The sequence below is a fragment of the Myotis yumanensis genome, unplaced genomic scaffold (assembly GCF_028538775.1).
Source record: "Myotis yumanensis isolate MYYU_CA2020_CCGP unplaced genomic scaffold, mMyoYum1.0.hap1 SCAF_6, whole genome shotgun sequence".
In the NCBI taxonomy this organism is placed as follows: Eukaryota; Metazoa; Chordata; class Mammalia; order Chiroptera; family Vespertilionidae; genus Myotis; species Myotis yumanensis.
The window spans coordinates 25,407,918-25,429,591 of record NW_027223757.1 but is presented as its reverse complement, the minus strand read 5'-3'; the positions used below and the strand labels follow the sequence as shown (position 1 = coordinate 25,429,591).

Sequence of the window (21,674 nt, the reverse complement as noted above, 5' to 3'; positions counted from 1 at the left end):
AGTCAATAGTAGGCTATTGGTAGTTAAGTTTGGGGGGAGTCAAAAGTTACACCTGAATTACCTATTGCATGAGTGGGTGGTACCTCTATCTCCTGTGTTGTTCAAGGGTCAACTTTAGTTGAAACATGGGGCTCCTAAGCCAAGGTGACTGCACTCATGAGGTGCTCTTATCTTCTTGCTCCTAAGCTGACATCTGAGAGCCAGAGCCTACCCTCAGTACTGGTGTTAGGATGCCTGGGAAAGACAAACGCCTCCATTGACCTGTGTCTGCTCCCTGTCCTGTATCCTGCCGAGGGAATATAATGCCAGTTGTGGCCTATTTGTGTCTTGTGAGTCTAAATGCCCAGTGGAACCTGAGGAGGCTCCCTGATGGCTGCAGCATGGAGAAATCCCAATTTTAGGGGAAAAAATTCTCTCACTTAAAGATGCTGCTGCTCAATGTCATGACTTTTCAGATTTTATTGCCTCTAGTTTCTCTGAAAGGTATAGGAATGGACATAACAATAAATGCATACTTTAAATTGGTCCACTTTTTCTCTCCATAATGTATGTAATCGTTCCCATTTTACTAAGCATATTTAGTCCTACAAAAAGAAAAAGGGGTGTAGTATGCCTAAATTATTTTTCTAGGAATAACTCCAAGATTATCTACATTGAAAATACTAGGTTCTCACCTAAATGGCAAATTTAATTTGATGATTGATAACTGAGACGGGAGAGAGACTAAATGTTAATCTTTGTTGCTGCTAATGCTTAAGCTAGAATTTTCTGTCAGGCCTCTCTGTAATTGCCTTTTTGGTAAAATTAACTAAGTGAAAGTAAATATTTTCTAAGAGTTAAATTTATCTCCTGTTAAATGCTTAATATTCCAAATGAGCATTTAAAACTCAAAAGTATATTTGGAAGTTGGCTTGGATTTATTCATATTATGTGAAAAAAGTAAGAGCAAGTTTCAAAATATTTGTTTTTCAAACTACCATTTAGGGCAAACTCATTTTCTCAGATAATCATGGATTGTAATGTACTCGAAGGTACTATTTATTCATACTTAGAAAAAAAGGTGTTTTAATCCTGAAAGGCCTTTATTTCTGCATGTGATAAAATGGTTTAAAAGCCTTGAAAATACATCTAAATGAGTGCACTGGTTCACTTTGATGAAACCAGATTCTCTATAGTGTAATTAGGCACTCTGGTACTATTTATACCTCAGAATTCAAGTTTTCTTTAAATCTTATATTTTCCCAAGAAATCATTATAACTGTGATCTTTCAGATTGCTAAGCTTAAATTTCAGGAGAAATTTAAAGTCTCAGAAGCATTAAAGATGAAAGAGTAGCTATTTTGAAAGCTGAACTACATACTTTATGTCAATATAATCACAATTCTACTGAATACTAAGAGCCACACCCACTATAAAACCTTCCTTAAAAAATTACATCAGTCACTTTAAACCCATGAAAAAAAGCACACATGAGGACCTAAATTTTAAGTAACACAAACAGCACTGCATGCAAAAAACTTCCCAGATACCAAATGTATTTCAACTTTTAATGTCACCACCTTTTTCAGTGTTTAGAGGTATAACAGTGGAAATGACTTACTGCAGGAGGCATTTTATTAAGGGAAAAGGTAAGCATGTTTACTCTGCTTTTTTAGAAAAAGGATTAATCAAAGAAGTTCATTTTGCCCACGTTGGGATTATAAATACTCATGTGACCAAAGGGTATCTTTTTAAATGTAAAAATGAGCATGTGTATGATAACTTGCTATCTTTAGATGCCCAGGAAGAAATGCTTTCAGCTATCCTGACATCTTCTGAAGAAAAGTTTCTTACACTTGCTATAAGAATAATAATAAATTGGTAAAGTGGTAAGGTTCATAGAACTAGGGTTTCCATGATAAACCTGACCATTGTATTAAAAGGCCAATGAGTTTTCACATTATGAATGGTTTTCTTTTTCTACTATGGGGCAGTGCTAAAATGAGCACATTGAATCAGAGAAGCTAAGAGAATACCAAGTCCAAATGCAGGCTGAGTTTCTGGGAAAGGGCTCATCAATTTCCTCTTTTCGTATCCCCAATGTCACTTCTATGTCCCATGCCCTTTGCTTTCGTAGTGTAGAATTGACATTTAAAAAGCCTCAGTTCTGGATCTCTGCCAGAGGCTCCAGGTACCAAGTCCAATACCTTGTGAAAAGCCACAGGCCCCTGATCACCAGGGAACGCACGAAGACACAGGGCAGTGAGGAGTTTCATAATGGACATTTTGATCATTTCATGCAATTGTGGACATCCAGGTTTACGGCATGCTAAACACAACTGAGAGCAAAAACAAACTGTTAGTGAAGCAAATTAAACCCCGACAGCAGAAGGAAAAAAACAAAAAACAAAGCCAAGTCTGCAAGCCATATATAGCAATAAGAGTTTTATGTCATTAAGTAGACTGATAAATAACAGTACTAGGTTAAACCCAGGGTGGAATCACTATTATTAAATACTAGAAGCCCACTGCACGAAGATTCGTGCAATAGGCCTTCCTTCCCGTGGCTGCTGGCACCAGTTTTCCTCTGGCATCTGGGACCCAGGCCTTTGGCTTGGCTTCTCCGCTGCAGCTACAGCGGAGAAGCCAAGCCTCTTCAGTCTTCAGTCTTCACTCCGGCCGGAGCCTTCAGTCTTCACACCGCGCCTGCATATGCACATTAACCGCCATCTTTGTTGGGTTAATTTGCATAGTCGCTCTGATTGGCTGGTGGGCATAGCGGAGTGACACCAATTTGCATGTTTCTCTTTTATTAGTGTAGATGAAGCAGCACAGTGGAATGTAGCAGATATTCAACATTGGCCAAAGTGGTAAGTTTTAAAAAAGCTTCCACAATAGAAATTTGCTTAACTTTGCAAAATGCATATGAGCTTCACCATGTTGAGTTGTGCATTTACTTTCTCTTTCCTATCTGAAGGATTAGTGGTGCAGCTTTGTCAAAACAGTGCATGGTACTGAGTAATAAGTCCCATAAAGAGAAGAGCTAGCAGGTTTCCAATTGGAAAATTTTTATGGAGATAAAAATAATTTATGGTGATAAAAATAAAAGGATCAGAGATTAAACTGCAAGAAAGCAGAAGAACTGTCTTTTATGTAGGGAAGACTATGAATGCTTATTGATCACGTTAGAAATTAAGAAAATTTTGATTAACACTACAAGTCTAAACTCTGTTGAATCACATTGACAAGTCAGTGACCAGGCTGTTTCCAGCTGAATGGCAATAACAGGTAGGTATGAAACAGGAGCGCCTCAATAAGTGGGTCCCGCTGATGCAAACGCACAGGCACACACACATACACACAAGGGGAAACTGAAAGTCTGATCACCATGCTTGGGTAGGAATTTTACTGCTTTTCCTTTTGGATCTCAGTTAGAAGGAAACTCTTACCATGCCCAGGCATACATGGACAACTCTGACGGTTACTTCCCTCTTCCTCTTTCTCATTCTTCTTGGCTTAGCTGACATGTTAAAATGGATTCCGATACCTCAGCCCAGCAATCCCTGCGCCTTCTCAGGCAGAGCCTTCTGCTTGGTCTACACAGGGTCTACTGAACTCTATCTAGCCTCTGCCCTCCAAGCCAGCCCAAAGGAAGTAGAGAGGAGCTCTGCATTGCTCTGTGTCTTCTAATTCTAAATAAGTTCTTCAAGAGCCTTGCAAGTCAGAGATTAAAGGCGTGTGTGGAAATTCCTTGCACAAAAAACTAGTTTGCTCAAAGCCCATCTGGCAGTAAGTTGCCAAAGAACAGGAACCTCAGAGGAGTCAAAACAGAGTCAATACAGAGACTTACGCACAAAGAAGAAAGTGTTTCCAGAAGGAAAAGTGGAGAAAGCAGTCCCTTAAAAAGGGATTTCTTTACTCCAATGGCCTCAGCTGGTTTGAGACAATGGTTTGGGCTGCTTTGGCCATTCATTTCTCTTGCCAGGAGTTAGGGTTACTCCTCCCAGCCTTACCAGAACATAGCAAATAAGATGCTTCTAAGGGAAATGGATCAGGTCATCTGTGTCATATCTGGAGACTATCTGCTCCTTAACTGTAGAATACTTTATTTGAAGTATATCTCAGAAATAGACTTAAAAAAAGTACCATTGAACATTTCAAGGATTGTAAGTCAGCTCAATTAAAAATTACTTTCATGACAACCAGATCATTACATTGAAATCTCTGGAGGCAGATCTTGGGCCTCAATGTTTTTGAAGGTCCCTGGGGTAACAAGTGGAACTAAACTAAACTCCAGATCCTGTGATGGTAACAATGCTCAGAAAAGATAAACTGTGTATCAAAATGTAAAGATACTCAAGAAAGTGGCATATGACTAATGGTCACTTGAATCCATGGTCACACAAAAAAGGTGAAATTCATCAATACTTCTGCTTCACATGAAAAAAGACCATAGAGCCATTATCGAATTAAATGCCTTGGTAAAGGTCTCAGGTGGGTAAGACTCCTAAGAATTTCAGTCGGTTGCCAATATTACTATGGCAAGATCCTAATTCTAAGACGGAGGTTACCAGGAAGCAATATTACATAGTGGTCAACAGCAGATATTTGAATATAAAAAGTCTGGATTTGAATGTCTAGCTAAAGAACCTTAGACAAGCAAATGAACCTCACTTTCCCTGGGATTCTTTATCTAGCTTGGCTGTGGTAAAGATTAAAAGAGAATGTATGGGAAATGCTACTACTGACATGCCCTAAGGACTCAACTATTATTAGCAAATTTTACTAACCAGAGTTTTGGAATTGAAAGATGGATAGATGATAGATAGATGGAAGTGAAAGAAGGTCCCTGAAAGTAAGAATCTTAAAAAATAAAACAATAATCTTTGAGACAAACTCTGTCTGAATCTGACAGCATGCCACAGAATCAGAGACTAGAAGTTTCCCATGAGTCAATAAGATCAAACCAGAAAATACACATTTACGAACTCGACTTTCTCACTGAGAAAATGCCATACAGGAGCCTTCAGCAGGCATGTTCTTTCCAATGAAACAACATCATTAACCATCTTCAAATGAACTTCATAGACCTTCTGGTCTTGGCACCACCTCTTTCTTTAACCCCAAAACCTGGGCAATGTTATTTCCACAGCTTTTCCTGTTAAGATAGCTAATCTGGAAAACTCAACATTATCTGCTAATTTGACCGTAGCAAGAGAAATCTTGGGCCCAGTTTTCAATCAATAAAGAGAAGAATTATGTATCCATATAGAGTTTTAGAAATGATAATTCACAAAAATGAATAAAAAACACATGTTGGCTATTTCATAATTGCCCATTTCTAAATTTGGTGATATTTCTAATTCCTCCCGTATCGTGGAAGACCCTGTACTGAAAAAACTTGCATTACCGCAGTTTAATTAAGCAAGTTAAGTTAGTCACACAAACGAAGGCTGCCACCTTCCTATTTGCATTTTAAATGCTTAACGATCCTTGTAAAGTTTCAGCAGTACCTTGGGGGAAATAGCCTCATTTTTCATACGTAAGTAAGTACACATCCCATTTCCTGATCAACAGGTTTCAGGATAAGCACTATCTCTGAGTAATGGTCAGTGCACAGCAGAGTATGAAAGAAAAGAAAGTCTGGACTCTTTCCCAACATTTCCATAGCTGTTTTAAATGATTTATTTGAAAGCGTTTTTATAAATTGTTTCCCTAGCTATATCAAACATGACAAGAGGAGAAAATGTCACTTTTTTTCCTTAAGTTAAAGACTTATCTTTAAAAAAAAAAAATATATATATATATATATATATATATATATATATACTTCAGAGAGGAAGGGAGAGAAATATCATTAATATATATATATTTCAGAGAGGAAGGGAGAGAAATATCATTAATGAGAGAGGATCATTGATTGGCTGCCTCGTGCACACCCCACACTAGGGATCAAGCCTGCAACCTGGGCCTGTGCCCTGACAGGGAATAGAACAGTGACCTCCTGATTTATAGGTTGACGCTCAACCACTGAGTCACGCCAGCTGGGCAAGACTTATCTTTATGGAAAGTTCAGATACAACCAAGAAAGCTTGCTGGAGCTAAGTGGTAGTTTTAGGCTGAAATGTCCTGCTTTGAATAGAGATGCAGATTTTCAAAGGCTAAGTTAGCAGGTGAAAAGCACTTGAAAGCTTACAAAAAATCATTGGGTATCAGTAAGTCTACAGAGCACTATTATTTTTGTGTGTGTGGCAGTATACTAGTAAGTCTGTTGTGTCATTCCCACATTCTGGTGATGAAAAAGCATTTCTTAAATGACTGCTCCGGTGAAAACCAAAAGACTGTGAGCTATTTTGCAAATTAAAAACAAAACAAAACACACACCCATAAAATGAAGGCCTTTAAGAAAGATGTTTATTCCTATCTCATGTATCTGATTTCAGATGATTCTACTATTATCCTTTCTTAAATTACCTATACATTATTCATTTGATAATCTAATATTTATAACTACTGATCCATATACTTACATTTATAAGTTGTTGCTATGTTTTCCTATAAATAGATCTACTCTGTGCTCTTTTTATGCCAAGTTACCTAAATATGGATTGAGTGAGGGGGCATTTCCCTCCTTTTTTAAAGGCTGACCCTGTGTCTTAATGGTGGAAACACATATTCAGATGGAACAGTGGGATAACTCTGTAGCAGATTCAACTGTGAAAGCATTTAGGAAATATGTTTGAGCCCTAGTTGGGTAGCTCAGTTGATTAGAGCGTCATCCTGATATGCCAAGGTTGGAGGTTCAGTCTCTGGTCAGGGCATGTGCAAGAAGCAACCAATGAATGCATAAATAAGTAGAAGAACAACTTGATGTCTCTCTCTCTTTCTCTATACTCAATGAATAAAATAAAAAGAAATACATTTAATATATATCAAGCGCTGACAAATGGGAAGAAGAAAATGTGGAGTTGATGTGGCAGGAGAAGATGAAAGACAAGGGTGATTAGAAGAATCAAAAGCTTGTACCACTGGGGGATCACCATCGAGAGGATGCTGCTGCTGGGTGGGACTCCATACTTTGTGGGGCGGTGCCATTAGCCAAGCAGAGGCACGGCAGCTGTCACTGGGGTTTTAGGTCTATAAACCCAGCAGAACATAACCTTTAGATCTCACTTTAATATGCATGAATCATCGGAGTATCTTATAAGAAGGCAGATTCTTATTCCTTGGTCTGGTTTGGGGCCTGAGGAACTGCCCTTGCATTTGGTGGGTGGGACACACTTGAGGCTTTAGAGCACAACAGCACATTTCCACGTGGTTTTATGACAAAGCTTGGCTGGAGGGAATAGTAACTATCAGAGCAGTGATTCTCAACTTGACTTCTGTGGGAGGGGGAGGAAGCTTTTACAAGTTTGCATGCCTAAGACCAAAGCACTACTCAGAATTCTGGGGCAACCCGAGGCATCTTATTTGTGCTAAGTAAAGAGGAGAAGTCAAAGTTTAATCAAGTAACTATTGAAAATAGTTGACCTTTTATAGGAACCTATAGGAACCTTTGGTAAGCCCATCTCTTGTTCTGATCTTTACTCATTATCAACTGTGAACTGATGTAAACTACTCTCTTAAAAAGATATATATTAAAGATAAAAGGCAAGAGTAGTTTAATTTCAACATTGTGCCTGCAGGGTATTCATGCCTGAGCATGGTTTGGATGAGGGGAGAAGTGGCCCCTTCGTGGGTTACCACCATTTACACAGGGGCAGCATAAGGGCTCCTATGGGTGGGCCTGTCACAGGTGAGCTGATGACAGCACGTGCTGCACAGTGTATAGGCCGAAAGCTCAGTCACATCTGCTTGCATCCTGGTTATACCACTTCCTAACGGTGTGACTTTGGGAAAGATAGTGAACCTCTCTCTGAGTCACTTTCCTTATCCTGCTTTGCAGTATTGTTATAGGGATTATATGATTTAATGTAGGTAAAGTTCTTAGAACAGTGCCTGGCAGAGAGTAAATGCTAACTATGTAGTAGGTGTAGACAGAACACCGTCTTGGAGTCCATATACTTGTCTCTTACCGTGAGTGATGTTATATGTTTTCAAGCCTCCTCCGAATTACTGACTCTTAGAGGGAATGGCCACAGAGAACCAAGAACTATAGCTACGCCTAGAACTATGCTGAGTTGCAGCCATGATTAAAGGTCCACTATTCTTCTTAGCAGGAGGAGTACTCTCCAGGGTGTTTCTCTTGGTGGCTTTTTGATCAGAGTGACCCCTGACCCTGTATGCTCGTTGTCTCATGGGTCACTCGGCCTCCCTCAGCAGACTGATATGGAAATGTCCTGACCCATGGGCCGGCCAGGCAGGAGAGCTGGATCCCTCCTCTTCTGAAGCTGGTGTCCATGCCAGGTCCAGAGGGGCCATACTGCACACTTATCAAAGGTGCTTTGAAGTGGTGACTCTTGAGCCATTACGAAGCAGTCCCTACCCCTGCCTTGCTGGAGAGTCTTCCAGAATATCCAGTCACTGGAGCAGAGTGGTGGATCTGAGAGGCCTGGAGTAGAGGCAGCCTATACCCTGGGTCCCACCACAGTGGGGTGGAGGAATTTTCTGTGGGTCTGCAAGGGGAAGGCCGCCGCTATCAAACACAGGATGAACAGTTTATTTTTAAGAACTTCACCAAGTTCTTCTTCCTTCCAAGGAATAGAGTTCCAGGTCGTTATTAGGAGCAACAAGTCAAAGCTAGCATTGGAGTAGCAGGTTTCTCCGCGATGGTCTGCCCCTGCTTCATTATCTGCACACTGACCGGGAACTCTTATCCAGCTAGGAAATCTCTGTGGGCTGCAGGCAGGACAAGCGGGGACTCGAGTAAGCTTGTACAGTTCTCTCAGGAAGCTGGCCCTTCGCTGACCCATCCTTTCAGGGTATTGGCCATATTGTTTAGGGGTAACCTCACCACCACTGTCCATGTGAAGTTCCATAACGACACTGACCAAGCATTTACTATGCGGCCGGACCTGCACTGACCAAGCATTTACTATGCGGCCGGACCTGCACGGAAAGCTATTTATGTGGATTCTACTTCTCTTGTCCAATCGGCACAACCACACTGTTAGCATTCCTTTTACAGAGAAGCAGCCCGAAGCCAGGGCGGTATCCAAGGCAACACGCTGGGGGTGGCAGAGCTGGGCCGACATCTAAACATGGGACTCCGGAGCCCTGTTTCTACCTCCCAGCTCGAGGCCTTTACCTTTACATCTCTCAGGCTGAGATTTTCTTCAAGAACAGGTTCCTTTACAGGTTTTGGTGGGGAGCACTGTGCCCTGCTGCCTCACAGTCTAGACAGGCCTGCCGAGTCTTTACTCTGCTTCCAGACGCCCTCAGTGAACACGCTTGACTTGGGTGGTCCAGGGCAGTGCCTGTCCACTCTTCTGGAACTGCATCCCAACTTTCAGGTTCTTATTCGAAAACTGGTTCCTGCGAGGAGGATAAAGACAACCTCCTCCTCCTCTCAGCTTGGGCTTCCTGGTGGCCATCCCGCAATATAGGGTGCTGCAACAACCCGTGCCCCCACAGCTCCCAAGGGCCGGCTGCACAGTGACGGCTGCATTTCCCTTCCCGCCCTGCACAGGCCTGCCTCCCACATGCCAGCCCTGCTTCTTGCTCTGATAAAAAACAAAAAACAAAAGAACCCCACAAAAACAAACAAACAAAAAAAAATAAAAAAAACTACAGTTGTCATTTTTAAAAGTAAAAAAAGAGATAAGCCAAAGAACTTATATACCTATATGCATAGCCCGTGGACACAGTCAATAGGGTGGTAAAGACCTGGGGATGGATGGGTAGGGGCTGGGAGGAGGGGAGTTAATGGAGGGTAAATGGGAGACATCTGTAATACTATCAACAATAAAAAATATAAAAAAATAAAGCGATAGCTGTAAGGATTCGATTTTGTAGTAGCTTTTGGTTAAATCAAATATTCTACATAATATAAAATATAAACCTTTTGTAAAGAGGCTATCATTAGATGTTAACATGCATATTCACTAGGAGATTTCTTTAGGTTCTGTTACAATTCAAAAACAATAAACAGATATCCAAAATAAATAAAATAAAAGTAATGGGGAATCTAAAATAGTCAAATTCTGAAAAACAGAGTAGTCGTTCTTGCCAAGGGCCTGAAGGAGGGAGAAATACTGAGGAAGTACTATTCAATGGGTATAAAGTTTCAGTTATAGAAGATGAATAAGTTGTGGAGATCTGCTCTAGATCATTGTGCTTATAGTTCACATTACTGTATTGTACACTTAAGATTATGTTAAGAGGGCAGATCTCATCCTAAGTGTTCTTACCACAATAGAAAAAAATGAACCTGCCAATAATGAGCACTCACAGGTAACTCTCAAAATTCATTAAAAAAATACTGACAGCTATTCTCTTTCTTTACCTGTATGGAGTAAAACATATAAATGTGTGAAAGAAAAGTGTTCTTTCCAACAATATAAATACACATTTGAGAACCGATTTATATTGTAGTGAGAAGTCAGCTAATTATCTGCTTCTTTTTATTTTGATAGACTCACAAAAATGTCCTGTGTGCTCAAAATAATTTTCTCTTAATTTTCACCCTTTAATGGCACCCAATACTGTAAAAGCCCATGAATCAGCCAATATAAATACTACCCATGACAATGTTACCTACGTGAGGTGATGGGTATGTTAATTAATTGATTGTAGTGATTATTACACAATATATACATATATCAAAACACCGAGTTGTACAGCTTAAATATATACATTTATTTGTCAACTATACCTCAATAATGATGAGAAAAATGATGAAAAAAAGAAAACATGCCCAAAGTGTTTAGCATCTACCTGGTATACCCAATAAATGGTAATCATTATTGTAAAAACAAAAACCCATGAGCACTAATAGGCTTTCTTTTTCTCCGTAATTTAAGAATTCAGAATATCAATGCCTCATTAAGGTCTGAAGGTGCATGCTTGTCAAAACATGCAAATCCTGAAGATACTCTTTTCAAGAAATGGAAAGAAAATTATTCTAAGAGTATTAAAGTACAGCTCTGGAATGATGAGGTCTCCAAAAACCAAAGGTTTATGCCAGACAGTCACAAAGCCAAGTTTTCTGTAGGACACACTTGCGTTGGGAGGTACTGATTGCTCCAGGCTACAGCACAGATCAATACAGACAGAAAAGAGAAGGCTTTCCAGCGACAGCTACAAATACACTCATCGGGGATTAGGAGACAGGAATGGAATTTAATCAATAAACATCTCTCTAAATCAAATACCTGGTTTCTTAAAAAACATTTGAAGAAAACTCAAATGCTTTTTTATTGAGCTTAGGAAAAACAGACTAAGAATGCAGTCTGAGTGAGGTAAGGTGGGGAGAACCAGTACTGTTATTTCTATGGTTACAGACTCAAGCAAACCAAAGCATGCAAAGCACCATGACTTAGGATGATGGACCACCGAGCCCACTTCTCACAGATCCAACCCTTAGTGGAAATTCCCCAGGGTCATGACCAGAGAAGGCCTCGCCCCACTGCTGGGCTCCGCTCTACCCCGGTATGGATGCCAGCTGGGGTGAAGCAGCTGTGAGCAAGCAGCACAAATGTAAGCAGCATAAGCAGCAGCCGAGGGCGGGGGCAGCAGCGGGCACTCACCTCCGCGATCTTCAGCACTGCACTCCCGTTCAGGTCAAATGTCGGGGTGTAGGTTATGCAGAGTAAAACCTTTACCAACCAGGAAGTGGGGGAGGAAGGAAGAGAGAGGGGGTTAAAAACCTAGAAAGTGATTTTTATTCCATATGGCTTTTGTGCAGTCCTCTTGATGACTCCTTTGTTCTTTGCTTTATCGAATGTGTTGCTATTTCACTCACTGTTCTCTAATTGGTGGCCGCACATTGTCCAATAAAATAGAGATGAACACTTTAAAAAGTAAAGGATGCTACCCTCACCCTCGGGGAAGGACCACTGCAAGGCAAGCCAGAAAAGGCATTCCTCAACAACTCCAGGAAGTCTACCAATATCTGATAAGGAAACTAAATGGCCAGGCTTAGTGCTAGGCACTGTGTGTATAAGATCTAGATTGCTTTTTTAGTAATTATCATTATGATTGTCTTTATTTTACTGATAAGGAAACTGATGCTCAGAACAATTGAATAAGATGCCCAAGATCACCCAGGTAACAAGTTGTGGAGCTGAGATTTGAACCCAAGTAATCTGACTCGATGCCCTAAACCCCTTGGCAATACTGTCTCTACTTTTTCCTAGATCCAAGCATCACTCAACTTTCCTGCTCCTGTCCTCCTCCCAAATCCATATGGGATTAGAAATTCTTTCCTCTTCACTCCTGCAATTTCCCTCAGAATGCTGCCTGGGATTTATTTATTAGTCCCACATTCCCCTTATTCTCCAAGATATATAGACAGCGAGTCGATGACATTTGCAAGATCTTTAGCAACCATTAAAAATCTCACTCTCTACTTGTAGAGCTATTAGGGAACAGATCAATAAAAGCCTGTGGCATTTTAAGAATTGCTTCTAATTTTGGAGATAAGACGCCAGGCTCTCCCCTGTCCATTTGGCTCCTAATGCTGCAACTTTGCTAGCTGGTAGCCTCAGACATAAAAGTGCTGGTGTCTGCTCCTTGCTCCCAAACACAACAGCTGGGCCCTGCTTGCACCTGGTCCTGTCAGTAGCAGCCTCCTGAGAATGTTGCCCAATTCATGGAAGAGCACTGAAGCCTAGCACAGTCACCTTATACAGCATATACACCTCAGCAGCACACCCAAAGTACGATTGTCAGATGGGACAAGGCCTTTCCTAAGCTCTCATTCTGAGTCACCAGCCAGTCCAGTCCTAGATGCAGTCACTCCTTCGGAGAAAGCAATTATGTGTGAAATTTAAAAAGGAAAAGGGGATTTTTTCCAATTTTAGTCACAAGGTTAGATAAGTTCATTGTGGGTCTGCTCCTCAGTCTTTTAATCCTTAAGATGCCTGATACCCAAGCGTCGACTCCTGATAAAAATCATCTCAATGCTATGCCGGCTGGAATAGAGGGATAATGGAGCAACTGCTTTATGGCCTCATGGAAAGAGGCTTTCTTTAATATAAGGGCTACCTTTGCGGGGGGTTGGTGTTTGGTGTGCAAAAAAGCTGTAGGCAGCAGTCACCAGGATCTATCTGGCCTGGGGAGAGGACACATCTAATACCTCTGTATTGGGTGTCCCTTTGCCTGAAACCCTCCTGTCCTTGACTCCTCCTATTCTTGTTCCTCATGTCACTCATGTAGTTGGTTCTTTCAGGTCTCAATTCAACCTCTGTGACACCTCCGCTCATTTACTTCAGAGCACGTACCAGTCTCATGTATGAATGATGCATTTACTTATTTATGATCTTCCCATTAGACTATTACATCCATTGAGCACCCGAAAGGCCCTCAGGCTTTCTCATATGATGCTTTCCTACTTTAGCTTTCTGCTACTTTGCACAGCTTCCTTTTCTTGTGTCCCCCTCCCCCTCATGTTTACAGCAGGTGGGAAGGAAGGTATGAGAAAATGGATGGCTGGTGGAGGTGGTGGTTTGTGAAGGTGAGTACTGGTCCACCTGGGCCTTGGTTTTTTAGGTATTCATGATAAAGACTGACAACTGGACATTTATGAAACCTGTTTACCCCACGTATAGTTTCTTACAGGACTGACGACCGACATTCTGCCTTCCATCCTGTGTACATTCATACAAAAGTAGGTCTGAAAAGAAATGTTCAAAAACCCACCCCAGCTCTCTGTGAGCAAGAGCTGCGTTCTGGCGGCAGTGGGAGCGGTGCCTTTGAGAGTCTTCAGGAAGGGTGCTGGTGGCGGGATTTGGTAATCACGAGTCTCATGGGAACAGGGGAAGCTCAACTCCCTCTGCCCCAGGGAAGCCACGGAAGGCACAGGGAGGCCTTGCAGCCGGAGTCTGCAGCAGACAGGCTCCCTGTACCCACCCATTGCTGGTTTTATTCAAAACATCTTTGAAGAAAGGCTTTCCCCACCTGATGCCTAGCCACCAATACCAAAAGACTCACTGAGCCATACGCAAAAGCTAAGCACAACAGACAATAACGAAGGGGAAGTGAGCACAGTGAGGAAGCCAGCTCCTTAAGCTCGCACACAGTCTGTTGTGTTGGCAGCACAGCAGGTTTTAATTATGGCTCTGACAGTGCCCTGGTCCCCCGGGGCTCACAAGATATATAAAGGACACCAGTGTCTAGCAAGGATGATGAGGCAGACAGAACTGACTCACCCAAAAAGTGCTAAGTGGAGAAACAGTTGCTATGCCCAGTGCCTAGCAAGCATTAATTCACCAAATTAAAACACAGACTGAGTGAAAGGAAACTTAGAGCCACAGCAAATTAATTTAAAGTGTCTGACTTCCACTGCATTGTGAGAGGGCAAAATTTTTAAATTCACATTCTGAGCATGTTGGCCTCGAGAAAAACAGGAACATCTAAATATCGAGGGCAACTCCATTAAAAATACAGCCCTCATGGGGTCACGAAAGCATACTGACTACATTATCACTGAACAGCAGGAACTTGAGTGATAGATAGGCAGCATCTTGCAATCTAGCTGGATGGCACAGCCACTATAAATGATCTAAGAGGATAGGAAAAAAAGGCTTAAGCCCTGGCTGGTGTGAGTCAGTGGTTACAGCACTGGCCTGTGCACCAAAGGTCGTGGGTTCAATTCCAGTCAAGGGCACATACCTGGGTTGTAGGTTAATCCCTGGCCCTGGTCTGGAAGCATGTGTGTGGGAGGCAACTAATCAATGTGTCTCTCTCATATTGATGTCTCTCTCTCTCTCTCTCTCTCTCCCCCCATACCTCCTACTCTCCCTTCCTCTCTCTCTAAAAATCAATGATAAAATATCCTTGGGTGAGAATTTAAATAAAGAAAGGCTCAGTCTTCCATGAAAAGGGGAAAAAATCATTACAAAGGCTACAAAATTCCCAATCAACTCTGCAATTTAAAATGTGTACAGAAACCCCGGATTTTAAAAAGAAAATAGCCTGGGAAGGAGAAAGTAAAGCTGATCTATTTTAAGAACTGGCACAAGTGAAAAGGATCTGGCAATTCAGAGATGCCAAAGAGAGGCCGTAAAATGCTTCATTTAAGTGAAAAGGTATTCATGTATAGGAAAGAAACATAGCATATAGAGGGCTCGGTACTATCCAAGGTTTCAGGCATCCACCAGGGCCTTGACACGTATCTCCCACATACACGTGGTGGTGGGGACTACTGTATATATTAACTCTGAAGGTTAGAAGACATCATAACTGGAGAAGAGAGACTTTGCAGATGAGATGACATATGAGCAAAGCACTGATGCAGGAGAGAAAAGGGAGAGAGATGTGTACCAAGCAGAGGAAATGCCATGAGTAAGGGCTTTGAAGTATGAAGGTAGAGGCTAGAGATGATGCTAGAAAGTAGGCTGGAACCTTATTGTACTTCAATTTAAATGCCCTATGTTAAACGTCTGCATGTATTATTTTAGGGTTGGTCAGGCTAAACTAATTGTACTAAGACAAATGGGAAATTGAAGTGATGAAGCAGACACTTAATAAGATGTCAGTGAAGTTAAAGACAGATTGCAGTCATTCCAATGGATATGGTGCATTTGGCAAAGGGATGCAGGGACTTCCCAACGTAGAAGGCAAACATCTCCGTATTTAAAACCTGGGTATCATCCTACACTGTTCTCCCCACATACTCCCTCATGTCTGATCAGTCTGCTAAAATCTCTCCTGCTTCCTCCATTCCCAAAGCTTGATATTAGATATTAATAAAGTAACATATTTTGAAGAACAGTGATATCCCTTGTTCAAAATGCTTAATACAGGCAATACCGCTACAGATGTGACAATCACAGAACTGGCAGAAAATGTAAAAGGCTTTTTTCTACAGAATTTATTTGGGGCCGTTTAGATATAACTTAAATCTGTGTGTCCTCTTCACCCCCATCAGATTCATAAGTTTCCTAGTGGTAAGGTCTGACTTTCTGATGCCCACCTGTTTACAGCACCTTGCCTGGCCCTGGGAGGCATGGTGAGTCCTGGCCCAGGCTCAATCCCTCCTATGCACCGTCCACAGGAGAATCAACCTCCGAGAGTGTCAGTGGTCAGTGAGATTGCGCACCTAGGTGCTTAATCATTATCGGAAAATGTGTAGACAATGTGATAAGACAGCCCAGCTGTATAGAAGAAAACTGTCCTGGGAATCTGAACGTCACATCCAGGTGGTATAAGTGGCTAAAGGCCATTTTGCAATCACGTACTGAAGTGTCAGGTGACCTGGTGAGGGCAACCGGAATTTAGTAAGCCTCCTTTCAGATGTACAGCCATCTGGCAGGACCTCGCTCCGGAGAGTGAGAAAACCAGCTCTGCTCCCCAGAGGGCATCTCCCATGAGACTTACGGAACATTCTCCCTGCCTGACATCTGTTCTGCTCTGAACCTGTCTCTGGCACTTAACATAGTAAATGGTAACTTGCCTAAGATTTATGTTTCAAAGACCTCCTTGCGGCTAAAGGACCATTTTCCAGAGACGGCCACTGCATGTCTACTTTATATCTACCTGTGTGCTGCATTCCTCGGGCTCTCCTTCATTTATGCGACAAATATTTATTGAGGTGTTACCAGGGGGCAGATCCAGCACGAGATGTTGGGCATACAGTGAACAAAAAAGACACCTGATTCCTGATCTTGCAGGGCTAATATCTGGTTTTGAAGACAGTCATAAGACAAGGAGTTATAATAAGTTGCTATGAGCATTATGATTGGAAAAATATACTGTATTCTGGGAAAGCGTATCAGGGTCCAACACATAGCACACCAGTTGTAATGCTGTTTTTATCTTTTCATGAAAGTCTTAATTTAATATGTTGTAACATAAAATTAACAAATTAAACTTGGGGAAATAGTCAAGAAGCAAGTTGATCTGGGGGAGATAACCTATCCAAAGGCACACTGAGGACATGAGGGCACACTGAAAGAGCAAGGAATTCTTCTTTTCCTCTTTCTTAAACTATTAAAGTAATTTTTATTTATATATGAGTGCTTCTTGAGGTGATTGTAGTTTCATTTTTCCAAATACCAAATGATATTTGTAAGTCAAACCAAACAAAATAATCTAATCCAACCAGAGCTCAAAAGGGTATCTAAGAATCAGAGTCCAGCCCACAGAAGGCCCTTTCTTTCCTGGAACAAGGAGAGAGCAGACTTGAAATCCTCAGTGCCAGGTGCACTTCAGACCCCAGCTCTAGTTCTGGCTGATACCTTAGCTTTGCTACTTAATGCATATCTCCTTCTGGTCCCTCATATATATTGGCTGGAAACTTCCTCAAATGGAAAGTAATCCCATAATTCCTTCTCTTTAGAAACATTCTGGTTCTTTTTTTTACTTGGTCAAATTCAGCAGAAACTGAAGCAGAAAATTCAGTGACACGCCCTGAATACTGAGACACCACCTGTCTTTCTCTAGGAGGTATACATCATTATCATTCACATTTCACAGCTTAGAACATTAAGGCACAGATAAATTAAAAAACTTTCCTATGTTCACCAAGCATTCTAGCTCCAGAAGCTCTGTTTTTACCACTCTGCTACCAAATATTTTGAAAAGCAGAAAAAGTAACAAGAAATTCTAAAATGACAGAGTGTAATGATTGTTAGGACAGTTACATTATGCCATTCTGCTACTCTTGCAGACACACTTGTCCACGTAAAGGTGTCTCAGTTAATTCCTATCTAGACTGTAGGACATTTCTTCTTTCTCATTACGTTTCATTATTTTTCAGAAGCCATATTACTCACACTGACCTTGCAGTTAACTCAAACACAAGTCTAGAAAGTTTTCTTCTTCACCTATCCAATACCACACATCGAAAGACCAGATCAACTCCTAGGGTTGCCACAAAACCTCTCCAGAAATATTTAAATGGTTGAAAAAGCAATTCTGCTACCAACAACTGTGTAAGTCCCACCAAGTAACTGAACCATTCCAACTTCAATTTTCCTATAAAAAGAAGGATCTGATGATGTTTGAGGTTACTTCAATTCTAAAGTCCAAATCCATGTTGTTCTTTCTCAGTTTTGAACTCGCACAGATATTTATCTATAATCACAACTTGAGTTTTCTGTTTCCTTTTATCCTGGTGGCCACTGAAAACTGTCACATGTGTTTCCTTCTCCTCTCCATTAGTCAGTAACTGAAGTAACAAGCAACTAGTAAGCCATATGCCAGATGCTCTGCCAGGCACCAAAGAGACACAAACAATACTGACAGTATGTAATTAGTTTTCACTTAGTACCTAGTGAGATTCTGTAGTCATGCCTGAATCAAGAGTTTAGGACTAACTAGTTGGAGAGATTATATTGTGACATTCCCCCTGAATAGGCCACTGTAGTCCACTAGGTCTCAGCTAACCTCACACCTCACTGAATGCATTATAATTCTTTTCTACTGAGGAAAGTTTAGTAAAAAAAAAGGGCAGGAGATGGCAGAGGAGATGTGTCAGCTGCCTCTTGCTGGGGAAAAATAAACCAGACTGCGATTCTCATGTGATAAGTGATTGTGGCAGACTGCCAGTTCTCTCTCTGCACTATCCTCTTCTTTTTGAAGTTTAGAACTCTGGGCACATGCTGCCCAAAGTAAAGACTACACTTCCTAGCCTTCCTTACAACCGAGTGTTGTCATGTGACCAAGTCTGGCCAATGGGATGTGAGCAGAAGTGTCCTGCCTATCCTTCCTTCTGCCAGTTGGCTAGAATGTGGATCTGATGACTGAGGATGGGGGGCCATCATGGACAATGAGGTGGGGAAACAAAATCCAAGAAACAAACATCTCTGATAATGTGGTTCAGCCAATACTAACCTAAATTTATGCAAGAGAAAAATAAACTTCTGCCTTGTTTCCGAGGAAATAAATTCTAACTAATACAGTAATTCTTTCTTCACTTTCTCCAATCCCAATCTTCTTGCTTGATTCTTTCTAATACTTTAGATCTATTTGCTTTAAATATTACCTCTTAAGAAGAGACTTCTCTGTTCTTCTAATCTGCCCACCCTCAGAACTTACTATAAATACACTTTTAGTTTTCCTAGATTGTCCATTCATTGTATTTATCACAGTTTATGTGTATTTATGCATTTCATTGATTTCTTTATCACTGGCCTTCAGACAAAGACTGTTTTTGTTTCATTTCAGTTTCATTTTCATTGCCATGGGATCGTCCCTGCCTAGCACAGAGGAAGCAATAGATATTTATTGACAATAGGATTGAAAAAAATTGAGGATCTTCCCCACTCTACTAGGAACTCTAACACATTCCCAGTAAATATAGGAGCCTCTGCTTGCTTAACAAACACCATGGGTGTAAAGTTTTAAAACACTTAGAATTATTCTCAAATATATTCAAGTGGCATGGCACTTGGAAATGGTGGTGAATAAAAAATAAAAGAATAGATAATGTGAAAATACCTTTATCTCAAAAAGTAATGCATAAATTACTTAAAGGAAAACCACATTTCTAAGTTTTCAATATTTTCTTCTTTTCCATATATTTTTATTATCTGTCTAATGCAGTCACACTAAGGGGTAGAGAAGCTTGGGGGGAATAGTATGAATTTTATCAATGTGTATACGAAGTAGAAAAAACTATCTTCAATTTTTGGAGCAGGAAGAGGGAGGGCTGTTGGGGAACCATTTTCTTAGCAAAACCACCTATTTTAGATACTTCTGCATTAACCAAAGAAATGTGTTTGTAATCATGACAGATCAACCTCTAACAATTGCACATTCGAAATTAAACATTTTTCATCAAACACTGGATTGTTCCTTAATACTAGAGATTGCTGCAAATCTTTAACGTGTCTCAATAGACTTAGCGTTAGACTAAGAATGGATTTCTCCTTGTTATGAGAAGGCAAGACAATTTAGTCATTTTTCACCCTCAAACTTGGCTCATGATCATTCCTCCCCTAAGACACTCTAGAAGACCAAATGCCCAGAGTTAAAAGGCCAAAATATGAGACTCTGCCATTAAAATATTATTGAGAAGGGATGTAGAAATGTTCCTTCCATTTGGCCTCTTTTTTACTCCCAGGCCAAGGCATGGACTGCAAAGCTGGTACATAATTTAAAAGTACTCTCTCCTCTCCACTGTAAGACCAGAGTTCTACATGGACAACCGAAAGCTTAGGTCTACCAGTTCTACAGATAGTAAGCTTTTTCGCCATGAATCATTCACCTTTATATTTTCTGTAGACATCTGGTTGGCTTTGGTACACAATATGAAAACATGTCAATGGTAAATGACATTTTCTTTCCCTTCCCCTAACTTATAATATCAATTTCTCCTCTCCTCTCCTCGCCTCTCCTCTCCTCTCCTCTCCTCTCCTCTCCCCTCCCCTCCTCTCCCTTCCCCCCCTCTCCTCTCCTCTCCTCCCCCCTCCCCTCCCCCGTCCCCTCTCCTCCCCCCAACTCACACACACACACACACACACACACACAAACAGAACCATCAGCTACTTTGGTGGGAAAATTACTATGATCCTTTCTTCATATTTGAATCTAGCTAATTGAACTAGTAAATAAATACAATGTTATAATGTCATGGAAGGGTACAGAAAACACACAGGAATTCAAGTGACTCTAGCTTTGCCCCTTGTTAGTCTGTGACATAACTTTTCTATTCAATCAACTTTAAAATGTCTTGCAGATAGAGTAAGAAGGCAATGTAACCCACTCTTTAAGAACAAAGGCTTGACCTCAGGCTGAATTACAGTTCAAGTACTGGCTCCATCATTTAACTAGGTGTGTGATCTGAGTATGAATGTCAAGTACTTAGCAGAATTTCTGATGCATAATAAATGCTAAATAATCAGCTCCTGTCATTTCTCCTTTGAAAAGTGTAAAGCCTTCCACCAATATTCATTTCTATTACCCAAAGAAGCACATAAAATAAGATGTCCAATAACAAAACATTCATCAAATGCTTTCTCAGTATTCCATATCACATCTTGCCTTATCTACAAAGCTGGCCTGCCCTTCCCAGATAGCATGCTCTCATCTCTGACACGCTTACAGAGGCAGAAGGCCAGCCGTAATTCCCTGTAGTCTTTGAAGACTCAGCCAGCTGTATCAGTAATAACCTCACTAAAGGTTATCCATCAGAAAGAAGGGGGAGAACGTCCCAACAGATCTATTATCTGACCCAGCAATTCCACTTTTGAGTATTTATCCAAAGATAATGAAAACACTAATTTGAAAAGATCTATGCACTCCTGTGTTCACTGCAGCATTATTTACAACAGCCAAGATATGGAAGCAACGTAGGTGTCCACTGATAGACGAATGGATCAAGATGTGGTATATATACACACACAATAGAATATTACACAGCCAGAAAAAAAGAATGAAATCTTGCCATTTGCAACAACATGGATGGACCCAGAGTGTATTATGCCAAGTGAAATAAATCAGACAGATAAAGACAAATACTGTATGATTTTACTTATATATGGAATCAAAATAAACAAAAAATAAAACAAAATAGAAACAGACTCATAGAAACATAGACCTAACTGATGGTTGCCATAGGGAAGGGAGTGGGGAAATGGGTGAAAAAGGTG

At 40.9% G+C, this 21,674-nt stretch overlaps 1 protein-coding gene across 2 annotated transcripts in view; it reads right to left on the bottom strand.

Annotated features, from left to right (window-relative positions):
• The window catches only part of ARFGEF3 (ARFGEF family member 3), a 128,570-nt gene that overhangs the window by 69,039 nt on the left and 37,857 nt on the right, over positions 1-21,674 (bottom strand). For both annotated transcript variants that reach the window (XM_070417769.1, XM_070417770.1), the window contains exon 5: positions 11,667-11,735. In XM_070417769.1, coding sequence (XP_070273870.1) covers positions 11,667-11,735 — 69 coding nt within the window. The remainder of the gene's footprint in view (positions 1-11,666; positions 11,736-21,674) is intronic.